This window comes from Psammomys obesus, unplaced genomic scaffold, assembly GCF_907164565.1.
Source record: "Psammomys obesus unplaced genomic scaffold, mPsaObe1.curated_primary_1811, whole genome shotgun sequence".
In the NCBI taxonomy this organism is placed as follows: Eukaryota; Metazoa; Chordata; class Mammalia; order Rodentia; family Muridae; genus Psammomys; species Psammomys obesus.
The window spans coordinates 1,767,334-1,789,056 of record NW_026594377.1 but is presented as its reverse complement, the minus strand read 5'-3'; the positions used below and the strand labels follow the sequence as shown (position 1 = coordinate 1,789,056).

The 21,723-nt window shown below is 44.9% G+C and overlaps 1 protein-coding gene across 5 annotated transcripts in view; it reads right to left on the bottom strand.

The window, feature by feature from the left end:
• Positions 1–1,467: 1,467 nt before the first annotated feature.
• Positions 1,468–21,723, bottom strand: part of Slc18a1 (solute carrier family 18 member A1) — a 46,950-nt gene continuing 26,694 nt past the window's right edge. For 4 of the 5 annotated variants that reach the window (XM_055618764.1, XM_055618763.1, XM_055618762.1 and 1 more), the window contains 9 exons: positions 17,382–17,442; positions 17,206–17,301; positions 7,007–7,085; positions 5,858–5,909; positions 4,145–4,208; positions 3,750–3,869; positions 3,422–3,555; positions 1,958–2,100; positions 1,468–1,773 (listed from right to left, as the gene is read on the bottom strand). In XM_055618764.1, the coding sequence (XP_055474739.1) occupies positions 1,990–2,100; positions 3,422–3,555; positions 3,750–3,869; positions 4,145–4,208; positions 5,858–5,909; positions 7,007–7,085; positions 17,206–17,301; positions 17,382–17,442 (717 nt within the window). In that variant the 3' untranslated portion in view covers positions 1,468–1,773; positions 1,958–1,989. The remainder of the gene's footprint in view (positions 1,774–1,957; positions 2,101–3,421; positions 3,556–3,749; positions 3,870–4,144; positions 4,209–5,857; positions 5,910–7,006; positions 7,086–17,205; positions 17,302–17,381; positions 17,443–21,723) is intronic. The other variant, XM_055618766.1, reaches the window with a different exon arrangement.

Below are 21,723 nucleotides of genomic sequence, written 5' to 3'. Positions count from 1 at the left end.
TGATGCTTACTATATATTCTTTCCGTGTTGCTGACAAGGGCACTAATAGAGACCAAGTTCATCCTTGATAATTTTTGTTAAATTCATCCCTTTTTTGTAACATACATTAATAGTTTCTGTAATAAGCTCAACTTTTTAAAAATGTTTTTCGAAGATGTTTATTTATTACTTATTAGTTATTATTATTTACTTATTACTTATTTAATACTTATACCGTATTCTACCCGCATGTGTGCCTGCACACCAGAAGAGGGGCACCAGATCTCACTATCGTTGGATAGTTGTAAGCCACCATGTGGTTGCTGGGAATTGAACTCAGGACCTTCGGAAGAACAGCCAGTGCTCTTAACCTCTGAGCCATCTCTCTCTCCAGCCCCCAAGCTCAACTTTTATTACAAACCCCACCCACATGGATGTGGTCCCTCCCTTCCCACTTTAAAGCTTTGGTGGTCTGCATTCATACTCTCTCTCCCTCCCTCCCCCCTGCCTTCATTGGGAGCTATGGCTTAGAAAGGAGGTAAATCATTTGCTAATTTTACCTTTATGCACCTTTAAAATGTGAGAAACATGCCATTTGCACTAAATGAAATCCATCTGGTTCTGAAAGTTAAGGAAGTCTAGTTTAAAGCCAAATGACCCCACAAAAAATAAACCACTAATCAGATATTCATTGTCCAAGTACACAGATTCATTGAGCGCTATCCAAACTGTGTTCTAGTGAATCAGGGTTCGTCCAGAACCTATCCAGCTCCCAGGGAAGAACACTGAGGTCCAGGTCAAGCCTGAACAGCCCTATCTGAGATCAGAGTCCCTTCCACAGCCTCCCCTCTCCACCTCTGCCATTATCCCCCACCCAGCCCTGAGCACCCGAGCCTCCATGTACATGAAAAGCACATGCTAACTTGGCTTGTTTATAAATTTTATTCTGTTTGCTCAAACAAATGAGAAGCTACTTAGGATGAGTGTCATGTCTCCCGTATCTTTGAAACTCCATCACCCAATAACCATTTCAAAAATGTAGCACAATGTCATGTGACTTATAACACCCACTGTATTTTCCCACAAACTCTCTCCAGCCACAAAGCAGCATCTGGCTTATCATGTGTGAATTGGATAATGACTTGCTCATTGACACACGTGAACAATGAATGCCTTATTCAATGCCTGGTATTAAGAAACTCACACTGGGAGAAATCTCACGTTTCTTTTGCTTCATGCAGAGCACTCTTGAGTCTAATGCAATGAACGGAGTTGGTTTGATTTTTGTTGTTGTTTTCTGTCCTTCAACCACTTTTATTTGTAAGGGTTTCAGAGGTTTGGGAAGCATAGAAACATATATGAAAATCACAAGAACAGACATGACTCAAGCCTAAGAAAGCTGCCTATTTCCTTTTGACTGGGTGATGAAGAAAGTAGGAAGGCCTCATTTAATGAAGGTGAAGTAATTTTAGCACATACACCCACAGATAAAGATACATATTTTTTTTAATAAGGAAAAAGCTATATATTGAAGCTCAACTGCAAAAAAATTAAAATAAGGAAAAAACATCACAGGACAGCGATCAAATCCCATGACCTGTTGGGAATATGTCAAAGAAAATCACAGAACAAAGCAAGCCTGGCTGTTTGTTCCTCTGGTTCCACAGGCACAATGTTCAGTACTGCCTGCAGGAAGTGAGTCATGCCTTGTAGAACCTGTCACAACTCAACTTTAACCAGCCTCGTTTGGGTCTGGCAGGAAGTAGCATTGTCCTCTCACAAAAAGTGGGCCACCTGTGGTGAGAAAGCACAGACAGAGAGCAGTGGGTTTCATAGGTGAGTAAGGGCAAGCCATCGAGGAGAAGGGAGGAGGGAGGCGACACCTAGAGCAGAGGAAAGCCAAGCCTGTTGACTAGTCCATGGTGGTGCAGTCCCCGGGGAACAGGTGGTCACTGAAATCCAAGCCTTATGGAGTCACCTGGGATTGGGCTAAGGTATCGCCCTCTGTGGCTACTCCTCACTGCCAGGATCATCACTGTTCTCTCCTAGTGGAAACTCCTTTGTGGGCTTCTGGGATACATACATCTGGGTCTCCATGGGGCATTCTTGGCTCAGAATTGCCTGCAGCAAAAGGCAAGTATAGAGATTACTGCTTGTCTTTGACCACCTGTTTCTTGTTCACACTAGTATATCCAAGCTTAGTGTTACTTAGAAAAACTCAAGAGATAAATATAGCATCCTCTTTCTGCCTCAAGTATAGACTCAGGCCTTCCGAGATACTTGGGCATATCAAGCCCAGTCAGGACAAACATCTGATACACAGGTGCTTGAAGCCTAGCATTAGCAGGTACAAGGCATAGCAAGAAGCTGGCTGAACTGAGCACTCCTCTCTCTAGACCTTCCTGCCTACTTCTGTTCCTTTGCGCAGCTGCCACATCCATTCTGAATACCCGAGGAACCTAGGGCTGCTGGGATGTCCACCCTGCAACAAGAGCAAAGTATTGTATTAACGTAATCATACGGTGTGGAGGACCGTTCACCTGGAGACTAATTTTTAACTTTAAAAGGCCTGAGCTGAGAGATGAGCCAGTCAGTACAAACACTTACCCTGTAAGCATAAGGACTGAGCTTGAGTCCCCGGCACCCATATAAAAGACTATTCTGGTCATATGCTGTAATCCGAGTACTGGTGGATGGAGACAGACAGCCCAGACCAGAGGGCACACCTCTGGTTCACTGACAGACTCTGTCTCAAGGCATTAAGGCAGAGAATAATAAAAGAAGACAACATCCTCCTCTTACACACTAACTTGCATGTACCATACACAGACAAAAAATAAATAAATGAAATACATTTTGTAAAAAGACATCACCTGATAAAGATAAGGGAAGATTCAAATGAATGAGCTTTTGAGTAAATGAAGGAACGTACTCAATGGAATGTTACTATTTACAAAAGAGATGACTTAGTAAATTGAGCCTTGCTATTGGCTATAGTAACCACAGGATGCCTTTTATCGGCAACATCCATAATAAAAGTTATAAGATTCTCATTTTTCTTTTTTTTTTTTTTTAGTTTAGTTTAGTTTTGATTTTTTTTTTTAATGAGTAGGGATTATGAAAGCCAGGCTGACCTTCAATATGTAGCTGAAGATTACCTTGAACTGCTATACTACCCCTGTCTCCCAAATGCTGGGATTTCAGATGTGTGTCACCATGCCTGCTCCCCCTCTTACTTAAAATCCAGATAATAGGGGAGCTGGTTGCTTAGAGAAAGAGGTGAAAGCCAAGGGTTCAAGGGAAGGATAAGCAATTTAGGAAAAACAGAAATGCTACAAAGCAGAGAAATGACCAGCAGAGTGGAAATGAGCTCGAGGTGAAGGGTCAGGGGGACTCAGGAAGAAACAGACATGTGTTTTAGTCAGTACTCAGGGTGCCTTACAAGCCTCTCCTCCTTGGCTGGGGGATTCTGCAGGAAGCAGCAGAGAGGGGCGTAAACGATGTTGATGACACCAATGACGACCATGAGCCAAGGGAAGCCAATGACCTGTACCACGGCACCCCCAGTAGACGGACCTGTGGGAAATAAACCAAGTTCCCAGTGTTTGTTAAGTCAGTCACCTGTGACATACCGTGCTGGGACAGAGGGTGTGGCAGATTCCACTATCTTCAGATAGCTACAAGAATAAGGCCACTGCTTCCACATCCAGATAGGCTACAATGGAGAGGGGAGACTCAGGCCCAGGAGCCATCTGCCCCAACCAACATACCAATAGCAAAACCCATGCAAAAAGCCACATCAGCAATGGCGTAGACACTCCCATACACAGAGGTGTGGCGCAAGTCCACCAGATATCCCATGATGGGCATCAAAGAGGAATCCACCATGCCTATGATCGGAACAAGAAGGATGCCGTTAGCCAGCTTTCCTATAGCTGCTCCCTCCACTCTGCCACCATTTAGTCTACTCCCTTGGCCTGCTGTCCCCACACTAAACACCAACACAGGTCCAGGGAAGAACCATAAGCCCATTCTGCACATCTGCCAGCTTTTCTCCCATCCCGGCCTTTCTACCTCCCTCTTCTGATGGGAAGATGGGGTGGAATGGAATCTGGCCTAATGGGATTTTCAAAGGCTTCATTTTGACTTTGAGGGAACTGCTTACCTATGGCAAAGCCAAGGCCTGCATTGGGGCCAATGAGACCAAAAATATTGTGAGCCAGAGGTACCTGGAAAGGGAAGGGAGAAGAGTTCCTCAGCAGAGCTCCACTGGGCTAGGAGGGGCAGGGTGCCGTGCCAAGTCTTCAAATGACATGTGCCACATGCATTACCTTGGATTTCTCACACCTAAGAATAATCTTCCTCTCCACTTGGACCACATGAAAACTGGACTGGTACCACCCAAAGTTATGAAGCCAATAAGCAGCAAGATCAAGTTTGAACCTCGGACTCAACTCCATTGTATCGCAGCAAGGGTCCTTTTCTGTTCACGAACTATTCTTCCTCGTCATCTGCCACTCTCTACCCAACACACTGCTGTCCTCATTCATCACTGTCTGTGGCTACCACTGCACCATCAAATTTGCTTGTTACTTATTTTACAGTACCGGGAATTGAACCTAGGGCCTTGTGCAGGGGAGACAACCCCCCACACACACACACGCCCTTCTTTTATTTCTTTTTGAGATGGAGTCTCACTGAATTTCCCAAACTAGACTTGAACTCACACTGTAGCATTCTAGGCAAGCTCTGCACCTCTGACCCTGGAGCATCCTAGTCTCCTGGAGTATCTGGAATTGAAGACCTGCACCACCGAATTTTATGCCAATGGTTTTATTTGAAACCTAACTTGGTAACCATTGTAGCAAAAAGACAAAAATTGAACCCAACAGTTAACAGCTCAACAGCTAGAGAGATTGGTGGCATCATTTGGGTGCCACGGGGGCAAGTGATGACAAACATTTACACCCTGCCCCCACTGAAATCCTATCCTTCCCATTTAAGCAGTGCTCCTATCCTTTCCTTGGCAGCCAACCCCACCATCCCGTCACACAGCCCTTGCAGGTTCTTCATCCCATTGAGCATTAGCAGCTCGGTACACTTCTGGAGCAACAGCCCATGTGGTGTTCATATTTATCAGTGACAGGGCGGACTGTCTGAGGGCTTTTTATGTGCCCTCCTCATTCTACAGTCCATGTAGATTACCTCAGGCACCCTGTGAGAGGATAGAATAATCCTTGTATGACAATATACTGAGCAGACCCACAAAAACAGCAAGTGATAAAGCTGGACTGGAGCTCTGAGCTCACATCCATCACGAGGGACTTGAGCTCACCCTGGGCGGGTGCAGTGCTCAGAGCTTTATGGCTCTGTTTTCACAACACTTTTAGCCTGGCACCAAATGGACTGATGGTCTCCACTGAGGACATGAGACCGTATCATCTGGGAGTACAAAGGGCTCTTGAAGATGGAAATGCCTGTTTGCTTTTCTCTACTAACTTTTTTGGTTCTAGAGACTGAGCCATAGATGGTACCTGCCCTGGTGGCTTATGGGAATTGTCTCAGTATATTGAATAAATGGATTTATAAAACACCATTGGCTGGCTGGCTGGCTCCAGAAATAGAGCACGTCTCACTTCACATATCCATGTGCACAGCCTTGCACCTCTGGTCCCCACCCACTGCCCTATTTCCTTCCATTTCCACCTCCTTTTGATGACACGCCATCTCAGTTGTCAGCATCTCCTCCAACATCGATTTCTGACCGTGTAGAAACAGTTTTCTAGACATTCCTACCAAGTAGCCGACTGTTCCTTTGAAGGAAAACTATCTTAAATCGTCTAGTGTTCTTCCTTTATCAACTGGGTGTTGTACTTACACAGAGCAAGCTCACACCTACTGCCACCATTCCAACAAGGGAACACAGCCACCTGGAAAAACAGAGCCATTGTCACACACTGCCTGCGGGGAGAGGGCCACTGCTTGTCACCTCATCCAGTCCTTCATACCCTAGTTCAAGTTAGCCCCTAGATTCTGGGAAGGAACTGCAGCTCTACAGGACCAGATGGAACCTCTTTCTGTCCCTGTCCTTCGCTTGACCTCATCTCTACCCTGAGGTCATAGTTCTTTTCGTAGCAGTGTTGGGAGTATCACAGTGGCTGGTTTCCCTGAGAACTGAGACGCTCTTGGGCTTTGATTATTGGTGTTTGCCAGGTCAGGCTGTTTTTTTTTTTTTATAGTTTTTCTTGATTATTTATTGATTATTATTAGTGTTGTGAAAAGGGGGTGACACACTACAGCATGCATGTGGAGGTCAAGAGAAAAACTTCATGGAGTCATTTCTCTCCTTCTGCCTCTTTGTGGGTTCTGGGAATTGAACTCAGGTCACTAGGCTTTTATGGCAAGTGGATTTACCAACTGAGCATCTCTCTCTAGCCCAGTTCAAACTCTGCATACTCATAACCTATGTAATCTTACAAATTCATCTCAAAAACCTCATGAAAATATGCAATTTCTCCTCGTACCCAATTTCCTATAGCAGTGTTTTCCAATGTATTTTTTAAAAAAACTTGTGCTGAACTACAATGATAACATTAGAACCAAAGCCATTTCATCATTGTAGTAGGGGAAGAGAGTCTAGATTCATACTTCTTGCCCCTTCAAACCCAAATCCCTCATGCATTTCTGATGCTCCTACCTAGAATTCCCTAGGGCTTCATGCAACTGCTGCCCCAAAGTATATACTGATTTTTTTGGCTATTTTTTTGGCTATCCTGATTTCTGTTGGCTATTGGATGACTTTACCTCTTTAGCTGAAAAGGAAGGGCTATCTCTATGTAACCACTGTTTCTGCAAAAGAAGCCCCATTAAGGATAATCCATTTTCTATGCTGTCCTTCACCTACCCATCAGCCCTCTACATGGCAATTTTTATCACTGTGTTCTAAACTATCCCAAGTACAGGGACAAGCTCCCAGGGCACTGTAGGTGATGATTCTGTCATTCTTCCAGTTTCCCAGGCTACATACCGACCCATTTTGTTGGCCAACACACCAAAAAGGTTTGTGCCAATGAGGTAGGCCACACTGGCAGGCAAGAAAGCCAGACCTGTAGGAGGAGAGAGAAGTTCACATTAGAACAAGCTCAACTTAATCTAAAGCACCTTATTTCCTACAGTTCAGCAAAGTACCCCTGATATGTCCAGGTCCCCAAACTACTTTGTTGTACGTTTTGGAGATGATCTCTGTGCAACTCAAAGGCAGGGGTGTCGGGACCCCACATCCCTGCTTTCCTCAGGAACAAGGCTTTCTTTAGCCTCAATATATTTAATATGCTCCCAGCTCCCATGTGAACTTTCTGGAAAGTGATTCAGTAAGCCATTGGCACATATAAGATTCACTTGGTTACGAGCACAGAGTACGGGCTTCCTGGAAACTCAAATTCCTGACTTGCTTATGGACTGTCCTCTTGTTGCTTTGCCCACGGCCCTCGCCAAGTAGGTAAGCCTTTCTGGACTTTGGCTCCCACATGTGGACGAAGCAAAGCTGTTACTATATTGTGCCAGGTAATGTTGCAGGATATTTGATCACATTGTGAACTCTGAGATTGTTTTATTTACTGGAAAAAAAAAGTTTTTAGTTGTAGTGTTGCTCAACTTTACCATACACCTTTAATCCAAGCTTTCTGCTTGAATATTGTAAATCAGATTAAATGAAGTCAACCTAAGTCAAGAAATGAGGTAAGCAGCCAGTTGACTGGAAGTGAACATAGGGTCATTAAGAAAAAAACATAGAAAGTAAGAGAGTGTGAAGAGGACAGATAGCGAGATACACAGCAAGTAGAAGGGAAAGACATTCATTTTGAAGAAGGTTGTTTGAGAAAAGGAGTCCTTCTGGGGAGGAAGGTCTAGGTGCCTTCTCTGCCTCTCTGAGCTAGCAGGCTTTCACCCAAGCATCTAAGTCTTTATTGGTAAAATCAAAGATTGACATTTTGTTAAAAACAACAAGGGAACAGTGAAGAGTAAGTTAGATAATGTTTGTGAAAGCCTTTCACTATACTGTCCAGGCCACATGTCTTTGTGACAACAAAGTAAGATGATCTGGAACATTGATTTTGGATCATATAATTTGGAGTTCAGTATGTGGCTTGGCCACTTGTGAACTATATGACCTTGGAAATTTTACTTGTTATTTCTGGGTTTTTCTTTCCTCCTTCTCCCATCTCTTTCCTTCTTTGTTGCTTTCTTTCTAATGAGCTTTTACCATATGCTGAGTATTCTTAAGGCCAGTAAGTGAGCAGTAAATAAGATAAACACAGAAGGGCTAGAGAGACTGAACACAAGCTGTTATTCCGGAAGACCCAGGTTTGATTCCCAGCATATACATGGTAGCTCACAACTGTCTGTAATTCCAGTGTCTCAGATACCAGGTATGCATGTAATGCATAAAACATATATATATACATATACATGTATAGGCAAAACACTCAAATACATAAAGTAAAATAGTTTAAAAACAATAAACATAGAAGCAAATACAGTGCAGGTATGTAATCCTGGTACTAGGGAGGCTGTGGAAAGCACAAGGAGAATGTAACTGTCTTCTCTATCAAAGCGTTAAACAAGATAAGGAAGAACTATTTTAATAGAAAATTGTAAAAAAGAAATAGAAAAAAATGCAAAATTTTGCATTTTTTCCAAAATCAAAATATATGCTCAATGCTAGAACCCCTGCACAGATGTAGCCCAGGGCAGTTCAGTGTCCAAGTGGGAAGACGGACTGCCTCTGACATGAACTGATTGGCCTGCTCTTTGATCACCTCCCCCTTATGGGGGAGCAACCTTACCAGGCCACAGAGGATGACAATGCAGCCACTCCTGATGAGATCTGATAGACTAAGATCAGAAGGAAGGAGAGGGGGACCTCCCCTATCAGTAGACTTGGGGAGGGGCATGCGTGAAGAAGGGGGAAGGAAGGTGGGATTAGGAGGGGAGGAGAGAGGAGTTTATGGGGAGATACAAAGTGAATAAAGTGTAATTAAAAAAGTTAAAAAAAATATATGCTAAAATGTTTTATTATTCTTATCAACTACACCAGTGCCCGCTGGTAAGAGCACAGCCAAGTTCTAAACTGACAGAGTAAGGCACGGAGCCCTGTTGGAGGTGCTTGCTTGGTTCAGCACAGTTAGCAGATAAGCCTTTTTGCCTTGCAGTTCTTTGGACTGTGAAGCCAAGTTCTTGAGACCCCCCCATGGCTTTTCTACTAGGCTGAGTGGAAAGGATTATAAATTCAAGACCTACATACCAAGACACTATCTTAAACAAAACAGGTACAAGCAAATAAACACAAAAGATGATCATAACTCAAAGGGAGCTCACAATCTCAGACAGATAATAAAAATAAGTGCTAGGCCACGCATGGTGGCACATGCCTTTAATCCCAGCACTTGAGAGGCAAAGGCAGGAGGATCTCTGTAAGTCTGAGGCCAGCCTGGTCTACAAAGTGAGTTCTAGGACAGCCAGGGCTTAAATGAATAAATGAAGAAAGAAAGAAAGAAAGAAAGAAAGAAAGAAAGAAAGAAAGGAAGGAAGGAAGGAAGGAAGGAAGGAAGGAAGGAAGGAAGGAAGGAAGGAAGAGGCTAAACAATTTAGTGAAGAAAATAATTTTGAAAAACTGTGAAAGAACTTTCATGTATCCAAATGTCAGAGTGACTAGAAGAAAGACTACTGTGTATTTCAGAGGCCAGGGGAAGGCTGAAGGGAGAGTGCAGAAGCTGAGACCTTGTTTACCAAAAAGAGAGAGAGAGAGAGAGAAGAGAACAAAATATGTGCAGCACCTAACACAGCTTTAAGACTTAAAGAAGAAAGCACTTAGCAGGATGCAGAAAGAATGCCTGAGGAACAGAACACGTGAGCAGAAAGGACGTGAGAAGCTTTGGAGATGAATGACACAGCCCACCTGTGTTTTCTAAAGTCTCTTAGAACAGGTTTGCAGGATAAGAGTGAAGCCAGAAACTGTTGCAAGCACAGGAGAGAAGTCAGAGCCTCAGCTTGGAAGCCATAACAGATAGGAGTGAACAAAACTGAAGGTATTTTTAAGGTGGAGTTATAGAACTGTCTCCCATGCCATGTGGGGTCACAGTGGGAGTGAGAGGAGAGAAGTAATTAGAACTTCATGAGAAGTAAGGCTTTTGTTTCAATCAACCTGTGATGGTGATGGGGAAGATGGGTGGGAAGGAAAAGTCAGGCCATGAAGAGCTTGAAACAAGCACGTGAAGAGGTCAGAGCTCTAAGGGGAGGTCATAAGCACAAATGCTCAGGACATACTGGTTATACTTGGTTTTTAAAACTGTGGAAATGGGGACTGAAGCGGTAGCCCAGTGACGGGGAGCACTTACTGCTCTTGCAAAATATCAAAGTTCTCTTCCTCACAACCACGTTGACAGCTCTGGCCTCTGCAAGCACCTGCGTGCACGTGCACATAGCCCTGCCACGCACAGATGTTCACAATTATAAAGAGCTCACACTCTTTTTGCATTAGTCTTGCATACGGTTGGGATTACCTGCAAGCTCAGATAAAAAATGGATATCCTAGTCTGCATACCAGAGCATAGGATTCCTTTTATTTATTTATTTATTTATTTATTTATTTATTTATTTATTTGTTTGTTTATTTATTTATTTATTTAAAATAACCCTGATTGTCCTATTGTCCTGGAACTCACTATGCGGACTAAGCTAGATCTGCCTGCCTCTGCTCAGTACCGGCATCAAAGGTGTGTGCCACCACACTCAGGTTAAAATTTATATTTATTTCTAGTTCTGTGTATCAGTGTGTGCCTGCTTATCCATTCACCATGTCCATGAAGTGCCAGCAAAGGCCATAAGAGGGCATCAGGTCCCCTGGAACCGGAGTTACAGACGATCGTGAGACACTGTGTGTTGGTGATGGGACGGTGGTCCTCTGGAAAAGCAGGAAGTACTCTTAACCACTGAGCCATCTTTCCAACCCAAGGATGGGATTCTTATCTTTGAAAGGTAGTAAAGTAGCTGATGAAGTGAAGGATGCAGGTAAGAAGGCAAAGAAAGGCACAGGAATGCTTCAGCCTTTCTCAGAAGGCAGCATCTACGAGCAGCAATGCAGGAAAGTGGTCAAATGGGGACAGAAACATAGGAAAATTGCCTTCCCTTCTCGGAAAAGTCAGTAGCTGAGGATGTGAAGGTGAAAATATGGGGTATACAGAAGTCTGTCTAGAGAAGTAGAAAAGCAAAAGTCATTTTAGACGTGAAAGGGAGTATATAAGTAGTGGTATATAAAAGGACCATTAGCAGAAAAACTACTTCAGATTTGCGGCTGTAAATATCATGTGAGAGCTGAGCATGGTAGCATATGCTTGTAATTCCAGCTACTCAGGAAGCAGAGGCAGGCAGATTGCAAGTTCAAAGCCAGCCTGGGAAAGTTAGTACCTATCTCAAAATAAAATGTAAAAGGCTGAAAATTTAGCTCCTTGGCAGGGTGTTTATCTAGCACATGTGAAATCTTAGGTCTCTACTACTGAAAAAAATAAAGAAAATAGAGATGGTCTCAATGGTAGAGTACTTGCTTAGCATTCGTAAGGTCCTGAGTTCAATTCCCAGCACTGCAGAAAAGTAAGAAGACGAGCAAAAATACCCTGGGCATGTGTTATACTGCTACCATTCCTGCCACAGCCAGGACTAGAAGGTCTAACGCGGGCTAGGAGTTTGCCGGAAGAGAATCCCAGAAGCAAAGCAGGCTTTCAAAGGAAGTGGCGTAAGTGCTAGACTCTAAAATCCAAGATAAGATTTTTTTAAGGGGTTCTTGGAAATGAATAATGATGCAAACTAGCCTGCCTGGAACTGAGAGTCCAGAAGTGACAGGATTAGCGGTGATGTTAGTGGCAAGGCCATAGGTAGGATTCAGCGGTTAAACTGAGGAGAGACGATCAGTGCGTGGGAGCACGCTGAGAGAGTGGGAGGCTTACGTGCGTTTAGCCTCCTCCATGGGACAGTAAGATCACTAAAGTCAGGACAGGAATAGCATTGGAAAGCACAAGTAACAAAGAGGTCACCGGGTGGCTGAAGAGATGAGGCAGTGAAATCCAACTGCGTGGACTTGGAAGGATGCGGGGTCTGTGAAGGAGAGGGAAGGGACCGGAAGAAGCGAAAGCGAGCAAGGCCTAGAGGAGGCGCTGCCAACAGGGCTGCAGAAGAACGCTGCTCTCGGGAGTATCCGGTGTTTTGGCAAGGGCAAGATGGGCAGCCAAGAGAATAAAGGTGTGCTGATCTGTGCCAAGGTCAGAGCGTCTCACAGAGGCCAGGATTTGCAAAGCCATGGCATACTAGGCCAGGTTAAAAAAAAAAAAAAAAAAAAAAGTTTTTAAAAAAGGTTTGTAAATGTTTTGGCTGTGACCCCCACCCCCAAAGATTCATGTGCTGGGGGCTTGGTCCCCAGCATGATGCTGTGGGTGGAGAAGAGACCTTTAAGAGAAAGGCCTATGGTACAGATGCCCAAGAGGCCCTGGGTTCTATCCCAGCGATGTATAGTCTGGGCGTGGTCACGCATGCCTGCACTCCCAGCACTCTGAAGGCAGCAGCAGCATGATCAGAAGTTCACTCTCAACCTCAGCTACACAGTGAATTTGAAGCCAGCCTGGGCTGTGGGAGGCCCTGCTGGAGGAGGGGGAGGTCCTTTGACCATCAGAGGGGTTTGCCTGGGAACTTACTAAGATGGTTCCCATGGGCCCCTAGGCTATTCTGACAGTGAGTTACTATAAGGATGGGACTGAACCCTGAATCCTACATGCTGCCACCAGCCACAGGTTCCTTGCTGGAATTAGCACTATATTATTTGGACCATTTATCTCCAAAACTGCCTGTTTATAAAGTCAGCCCACCTCAGGTATTCTGTTATAAAAGTAAAATCGACTAACGCAGGGACAAGATGGTTGTGAGTCACCAAGAAAATACAGCACCGGCTCCTCAGCCACCATTACAAAAGCTTCTTTTTGTAGCAAGTGGAGGCGATTACGAAGAAACACAACTGATTAAAGCACAGAGAATGAGTGACCTCGCAGCACCTATCCCCACCTGGACAGAGTGACACAACCCTACAGCCAAAGCTCAGGGCACTGTGGAAGACTGTAAGGGACAAGAAGCCTTGCTAAAGTGTGCTCCGGGCGTGCGGGAAGCTGCAGCCGTGAAATCGAAGTGACAGGGTTGTCTGCACAAGACCCCAGCAGTCAGCATTCCAGCACGCATGGGAGTGGCTCACAGGCTCCACCCCTGCTGAAGAGCTGCAGCATCAGAAGGAAGGAGAATCAGTTTTCTTCAGGCGGGAGAAAAGTTGTTTGTGCCCAAGTAGTCAGCCCTACACCCATGAGCATGTGGACACTATTGGATTCAGTAGGACAGACAGACACACACACTCACATGCATGTCCGCACACAATAGTAAGTAGACAAGGCCATCAAGTGAGGACAGAACAACACAGGAAGAGTTGGAGAGGGAGGGAGATAGCTATATAACAATGCATTGTACTTATGAAAGTATTAAAATTAAAGATGTTTGTAGGAAACAAAAGTAAAACATAAACAACAGGAACATCCTGCACTCTGAGCGTTTTACATGGGCTTGGCACAGAGGAAGTGACCTGGGACCCTCACGCTGGTTATTACCTGGACCCAGGCATCTCCCGCCAAGGCCAGGTACTTCCCCTACACAAGGCCTCCAGAGTGGCTTGTGGCTGGCTGTGTCCTGAGGGCCTGCTTGGGACCAACAGTGCGAGTCTCTTTGCTCTCACCAGCCCTTCCCTGTACCACCTGGAACCTCGAGGAAACAATGTAACCCAATAAAAAGTGTTATTACTCTGATCCTAAGCCCGATGCAAACAGCCAGCCAATGCCTGGCTTGTTTGCTTTTAATATTGTCTCCTATGCAGCAGAAGTGAAGCATGCCCTCCTGTGTTTGCCTACTTGATCTGTGCAGGGTGGCCTCCTGTTCATTTGTGTGTAACTGCCTTTGAAAGTTCAGACGTAATAACTACTGAATGGTTTGGATGATATACAGACAGAGGAAGCTCACTGGCCTGGCTACCTGTCTCCTTGACATCCTTGTAAATTGTGTGAAATGTCCTAAATGCTGCTTTCCTCAAACATGCACTTGCGCCATAGCACCTGACCCTAGCTGGTGTTTCAGCAGTACTCAGCATTCTAGGCTACTGTTCACAGCCTTTCTTTTCTTCAAAGGTGTTTCATACATAGCCTTACATCGTCAGGACTGTCAAGCCCAATGAACTACCAGCTTAATAAATCCTATAGTCCACACGCTGCACTAACCTCCCAGAAGTAAGTACAAAGATGAAAACGACTCTGAAGAGCATCTTCAGTTTAACAAGTGAAAAGCGAAAGCCGGGTGTGCACACCTATATTCCCAGCACCAAGGAAGCTGAGACAAAAGGATTGGGAAGCCAAGACCAGTCTACGCTATGCAATGTGGATCTTGTCTAAACAAATGAATGTAAGCAAATAAAAAAGTAGGGCTTTCTAACAGGATAGCCAGTAAATGGCTGAGCATAAATCAGGGTGCACCTGTTCCCAAAGCCAGCGCTGCTTTCTGCATTTGCTAGCAGTACCCAGGGCCCGTTGGCCATGTCTGAATTAATTCAGACCACACATCACTCTCAACAGTTTTAGTGGTGGTGGTGGTTTGGTTTGGTTTTTCACCTGTGCTCTTTCCTGCAACCTGGAGAAGTGTTCTTTATGGGCAGTGTTTTTCTGAGGGTGATTGGTGTCAGGTGTCCCCTGGAAATTCATTAGAAACATCACTTGTCCCATGAAGTGTGGGGGCACATGCCTTGAAGCCCACGGTTCTAGCACTTAAGAAATGGAAGCAAGAGGATGAGGAGTTCAAGACTAGGCATACCTACATATCCAGGCCAAGGCCAGATCAGGCTATGTGAAACCCAGATTCAAAACAAAAACAAGATTAAAAAAGAAAAAAGTGTAGCCCAGGCTGGACTTGAATTCATGATACACCTGCCTCTGCCTCTTTGAATAAAGCTGCCACAACCAGGAGTGGGCGTGTCTGTTTCTTCTGCTCTTGGGACCCCTTTCCTTCTAGCAGGTTGCCTCACCCTGTCTTGATAAGGGGGGTGGGAAGGGCATGTGTCTTCCTGTAACTTGTTATGCAGGGTTCAGTGGACATCCCTGGGAGGCCTGCTCTTTTCTGAAGGGAAGTGGAGGAGGAGTGGATGTGGGAGAGGGAGAGGTATGAGAGGGGGTACCTGGGAGGAGTGGACGAAGGGGAAACTGCACTTGGGATGTACTGAACAAAAAGTAAATTAGAAAGGGAGGGAGGGAAGGAAGGAGGGAGGGAGGAAGGGAGGGAAAGAAGGAAGGAAAGGAAGGAAGGAAGGAAAGGAGGGAGGGAGGGAGGTAGATTCGACCTCTGTCACACATTCTCCAGACAGAATGGCATCATCATTGAAGAATTATATTAGAATATGCAGAGTTCATAGTGCAAACAGCATTCAGGAAACTGTAGAGGATGCTAGGACATGGCAGCCAGGTGATGTGCAACTGGTAAGTGAGGCTGCTGTCTGGATTGCTGGGGGAGGGCTGCTCCGGGCTAGCGTGTAGTCACTGGTACCAGGAGCCAGAGGGGCCTCCTCAGAAGAGACGTTATCTGCACTGAGCGCTGCCTAACTCAATTAATTGCCTTGGTCGGAGGCAGTTACAGCTCAAGAAATTCAATTTGAAGTTAAGTGTACAGCTGGAGCCCTGCTTAGAATTGGTCCCTTAAAATTAGATTCTGGTTTTTGTATGGTACATTGAGCTATATCCAGTTCTTATCAGCTTCCCCTCTGGCACCACTTGCCTCTCCTGTTTGCACGTAGCCTCTCCTGCCCCCTTGTCCTCAGGTTTCTTGGAAGAGGCCCAGGCCTTCTCTCTAAGCTCACTCCAACTCACTTCTGGAGGCCCCCAGCCTCCACGGAGCAGAAGAGGCAGGAGGCCTCTACTCTGGACCTGGATGGAGGCTGAGCAGCACTCTTTATAAAGTCTATAAGGCAACAAAAGGAGGTGTAGTGGCAGCGTGGTTCGTTCTTACCCTGCACAGTGTACAGGCACAGAGCACACCGTAGGCCATTCATTCCTGCCATAGTGCTCTGAAGTAGGTAACACTTCCGTGTTCATTTTAGACCGCAGTCAAGTGGTACTCAATTATGAAACCAAATTACTTTAAAATGATGAAGCACAGAGTCTTGGGGAAACTTGCATGGGCACAAAGGCTGAGGCTTATATCTCAGGCCTTACTAAGTAAGAGAATAAGGCTGGAGCGTCAGCTCAGTGCTAGAATGTTTGCCCAGTTTGCATGAGGCCCCTGTGACTTATCCCCAGAAATGGTCAAAAACAAAAAAAGAGCAAAGAGCATGTGCACAGCTGCCTGTAGTGGAGCCGATATTCCCACACCCATCTCTCGCTGCCTGGAACAACAAAACAAAATTTTCTTTTCTCATTTTATATAAATAAGAGACTATCGTTCCTTAAGTGTGATGCTTAGTTCATCTGACCAGTGATTGCATGGAGAGTCACTTAGGAGACACACCTGAGGGCCGTCTGTGAGGGCAGTTGAAGAGAAGTTAAATGAAGAGAGAAGGCCCACACTGAGTGGGCAGCACCGTCCCTTGGCTGAGGCCTTAGACAAAATCAAAAGGATTTAAAAGGAGAATGGAAGATGAGCGCGGGCGCCCCGGCCCCCGGCTTCACCGTCCCTCCAGAACTTAGACTCCAGTGGTATTTAGTTCCGCAAGCCTTCCCCACCAAGAGAGACGATGTCCTCTCGAGCCATGAGCTAAAAGAAATACTTCCTTTGCTTATGTTGCTTTGTTAAATATTCTGTCACAACAATGAGAAAAGTAATACAGAAATATGTTGTTTGAAGAAACTTGTATCACCAGTTGTGGAAATACCAAACGGTTTTACCATAGTACTAGCCCTATGGCCTCTCCATTGCCCACCATCTTTTACAAGGTGATTCTCCACCCGTGCATTTGGTCTCCGTCATGCGGATGAGTCTATGATGAGGCTATGGAGGCCGTGTATTGTCCTTCTGAGCAGCTGCTGACCTGGACTTGATGGCTGCTGATTACCTTCAAAGAGGCTCACAGCACCTGCCTGGGGCCTGAGCTTGGTGGGGACTCATGTCACTTACCTAGCTGCCACTCAGGGGAACACATGGTCTGCATCATCCAGATGGGCAGCGTGGGCTCTAGTATGGCAACGCCCATGTTGGCCAGACAGATGGAACCTGAGAGACAGTTGTGTGAGCCAATGTGGCTGTCTTAAGCCACACTCTTGCTATGGGAGAGGGGGTCATGGCCAGCTTACCTGCTGCGACCAGGATGTAAGGGTCTTGGAGAAGTGTCAGGAGTGGAGTCCCCATGGCACTCTGAGGAAACAATTAACATGAAGCCTGTTTCACAAGATCTGAGATCGGACTTTAGACATCATTGGCTCCTTTGCTGTAGAGACCAGGAAACTTAGGTCTAGGGAAAGGAAGTGACCTGTCCGGTGTCACAGCTGGGGACAGGGCCCAACTTGTGCACAAGTCCTGAGGCAATCAGAGCAGCATACCATGTATTGGATCTGAGTCCCACCTCCAGTGAATGGAAGCAAAGCCAGGACTGTGAGGAGCTGTCCAGGCCTTCCCACTGCATCTCTCTGGAAACATCAGCTGTCCCACGGTCAGCATTTGACAAGAGGCAGAGTGCTTAAACCTCAAGGTGGGTGTGGAAGTGCCACACCCATCAAGGAAAGTGTGATGACCAGTCACAGCTGTTACTTTGCCACAATCTGGAAGAGCTGCTGGTCTTCCACTGCAGTGTGCCCGCTGGCTGTTTCCATGACATGGTAGTTGGCACCCTACCTCTAGAAGAGACTCTCAGTGATGGATTGCCCGGGTAGGTGAGCTTGTAGGCACATCTGTGGGGAGTGTCTTGCTTGCCCTAATGGAAGGGAAGCCCCAGCCTGTAAGTTGGTGGCACCATCCCCTGGTTTTGATTCCTGAATCACAAAGCAGAGAAGTTGGCATGGGTGTGTTTATTCTCTCTGCTCTTGACAGTGGAAGTGATGTGACTATCTGCTCCAAGTCCCTGCCTGGGCTTCCTCACCATGGTGGACTATAACCTGAAACTGTAAGTCAATAAACCCTTTCTCCCCTAGTTTTTTGGTTGTCAATGTATTTTATCACAGCAACAGAAAGAAAAAAAAAAAAACTGGGACAGGAAGGCAACAGGTGGGAGACCATTGGGACAAGGTGGCCAATCACAGACCAGGAAGAGAGGTATCACAGGAGCCAATGCTGACCAGTCTCTAGGGATAGGGGTTAAGTCACAAGTCTGTATTTGCAGCCCAATACACTAGTGCACTAAGAAAGAATGGAGGAAAAAATACTAAAACTAACATCAAGGTCAACAAATGAGCATAACTAGATTTTAAATGCATTGCACATAATAGTCACAGTAAAGATGAAATTAAAAAAAAATGAATGCAAGTAATTTCCAAGCATGTAGGCCACAGGCCATAAGTCTAATAGGAACTGCAAAAATCTAAAATGCTCCCTAGTAGTTGCCTGTGTGTTTGTACATGGGCACATGCCTGAGCATGTGTATGGGGGAGGTATAGGCATACAGATTATACACATTATAGGGTTGTACAAATGAGTAAATGCAATTTTAGAATTTCTCAAAAAAATTATACAGAGGAGATACGGAGTGTGGAAACCAACTGCAAATGCTGTGGAGTGAGCTGAGAGTGGAGGCACTGGTGCCAACTACCATGTGTATACTATTATCTCTATCATGGAGACAGCCAGTGGGCACAGTGGAAGAAGACCAGGAGCCTGATCTCAGGCCTCATGCTTGCTAACCAAGCATTCCACCAACTGAGCCACATCCAGCTTTCAAGTTTTAAAAATTATTTGTGCATACTCTACTTTCCTATTGTCCCAAGCTAGTCCCTGTTGAGTATCCATCAGGACTGCTACAAAGATGCTCAGTTAAACAGAGGTAGGACTGTCTGCATGAGTATTCCCAGGCCTGGGCAGGTAGGTACCCAAATGGTGCAGGACCCAGCACCCTCCAGGCCTGCAAGCATGCTTTTGGTGCTTTTCTCTGAGGAGTTTGGACTGGGTGATTACTCCTGCTCCTAGACACCTTAGCAGCAGACCGCAAGAGGCGTCTGTTACTGAGGGGAAATGGCACTCCCAGAGCAGCAGGTATGGCAGTGTCAAATTCTTTCAGGAGCGCTCTGTATCTGTAAAATGAAGCTAAAAACAGTCATTTCCTGGAATTTGTAAGACAAGCCAGAGATGGTGCACTAGACAGAGCTCCTAAGCCAACAACTTTTATATGATTACAATTACTTTTCAAACACCTTGACCTACTAAGTCAAGGTGATCAAACTTCCCCACCCTACACATGTTCTCGTTTTTCCTTCTGCTTGCTGCATTTTTTTCTTCATAACGTTTTCTTTGTTTCTTCCTCGTGTTTTCTTTCATTCTTGTAAGTTTACTTGGGTAATTCATTTTCATTTATACTACATAGCTATTGTCACATGGCCATGTGCACATATATGGATGACTTTCTTCTCCCTCACACTGGCTAAAGTTTTCCTGTATTTGCTAAAACATTTCATAACTAGTATTTAAATTGACTATCATAGCCCTGAGGCTGATACACTAAAAGTTACTTAACCATTTTGCCCATGGATAGAAAGCTTTTTTTTTTTTAAACCAGCATTCATTCCTCAGTATATTTCTGCCATAAACACCTTTGTTTTGTTGGGCAGTTTCACTGTGTAGCCCAAACTAACCTCAAACCCATGATGCTCCTGCCCCAGCTTTTTTAGTGTTGAGATTACAGCTGTGACCTACCACAGTTATTCAGTTGTTAGGATGCAACTCTCCATTATCACCCTGGAAAAAGAGCCATTGAAGTACACTTGTTTTCTGGCCCTTTGCATTGTTTTTGGTTGTTTAGGGGAATTGCTCTCATTTTTGTCTATAATTCTTATTTCAGCCCTTCTAACTTTCATAATTCTGGGATTTTTTTCTATTTTAAATTATTTTTTATTATCAATTATTACAATTTATTCAATTTGTATCTAGGCTCTGGCCCCCTCCCTGTCTCCTCCCAATCCCACTCTCCCTCCCTCTTTTCCGCTTATGTCCCTCCCCTAGTCCACTGATGGGGGAGGACCTCTTCCCCTTCTATTTGACCCTAACCTATCTGGTCTCATCAGGACTTGTTGCATTGTCTTCCTCTGTGACCTGGCAAGGCTACACCCCCCAGGGGGAGGTGATCAGAGAACCTGTCACTGAATTCATGCCAGAGAAAGCCCCTGCTCCCCTTACTAGGGAGACTGAGTCTATGGGCTACATCTGAGCTTGAATGTTAGGTCCTTTCCATGCACTGTCCCTGGTTGGGGTATCAGTCTCTGCAGGGCTCCCAACACTCAGTTTTTTGGTTCTGTTGGTCTTCTTTTGGAGCCCCTGTCCCCTCCAGGTCTTTCTATCTTCCCCTTCTTTCATAAAATTCCATGCCCTCTGCCCAAAGTTTGGCTATGAGTTTCAGCCTCTGCTTCAATACCTCCATCAGTAGAGTCTTTCAGATGTCCACTGTGGTAGGCGCCTGTCCTGTTCCCTGTCTTCTCCTGCTTCTGATGTCTATCACATTTGTCCTTCTGAATGAAGACTGATTATCTTCCCTAGGGTCTTCCTTGTTGTTTAGCTTCTTTAGGAGTATAGATTTTAGTACGTTTATCCTCTATTATATGGCTAATATCCACTTATAAGTGAGTATATACCATGTGAGTCTGTCTGCTTCTGGGATACCTCACTCAAGATGATCTTTTCTAGTTCCCACCATTTGCCTGCAAATTTCATAATTTCCTTGTTTTTAATAACTGAGTAGTAGTCCATTGTGTAAATGTACCACAATTTCTGTATCCATTTCTATTTTTTGAGGGATATCTAGTTTGTTTCCAGCTTCTGGCTATTACGAATCAGCAAACATGGTTGAACAAATGTCCTGTTGTATAGCTGAGCATACTTTGGATATATGCGTAGGAGTGGTATCACTGGATCTTGAGGTAGCACTATTCCTAATTTTCTGAAAAAGCACCAGATTGATTTCCAAAGTGGCTGTCCATATCCTCTCTAGCATGTGTTCTCACTTGAGTTTTTGATCTTAGCCATTCTGATGGGTGTAAGGTGAAATCTCAGGGTCATTTTGACTTGCATTTCCCTGATGACTAAGGATGTTGAACATTTCTTTGTTTCTCTGCAATTTGATATTCCTCAAGAGAGAATTCTCTGTTTAGCTCTGTACTCCATTTTTTAATTGGGTTACTTGATTTGTTACTTTTTAACTTCTTGAGTTCTTTATATATTCTGAATATTAGCCCTCTATCAGATATAGGGTTGGTGAAGATTCTTTCCCAATCTGTAGGCTGTCGTTTTGTTCTGATGACAGTGTCCTTTGCTTTACAGAAGCTTTTCAGTTTCATGAGGTCCCATTTATTGATTGTTGATCTTAGAGCCTATGCTGTTGGTGTTCTGTTCAGGAAGTTGTCTCCTGTGCCAATGAGTTCAAGGCTCTTCCCCACTTTCTCTTCTAACAGGTTTAGGGTATGTGGTTTTATGTTGAAGTCTTTGATCCACTTGGACTTT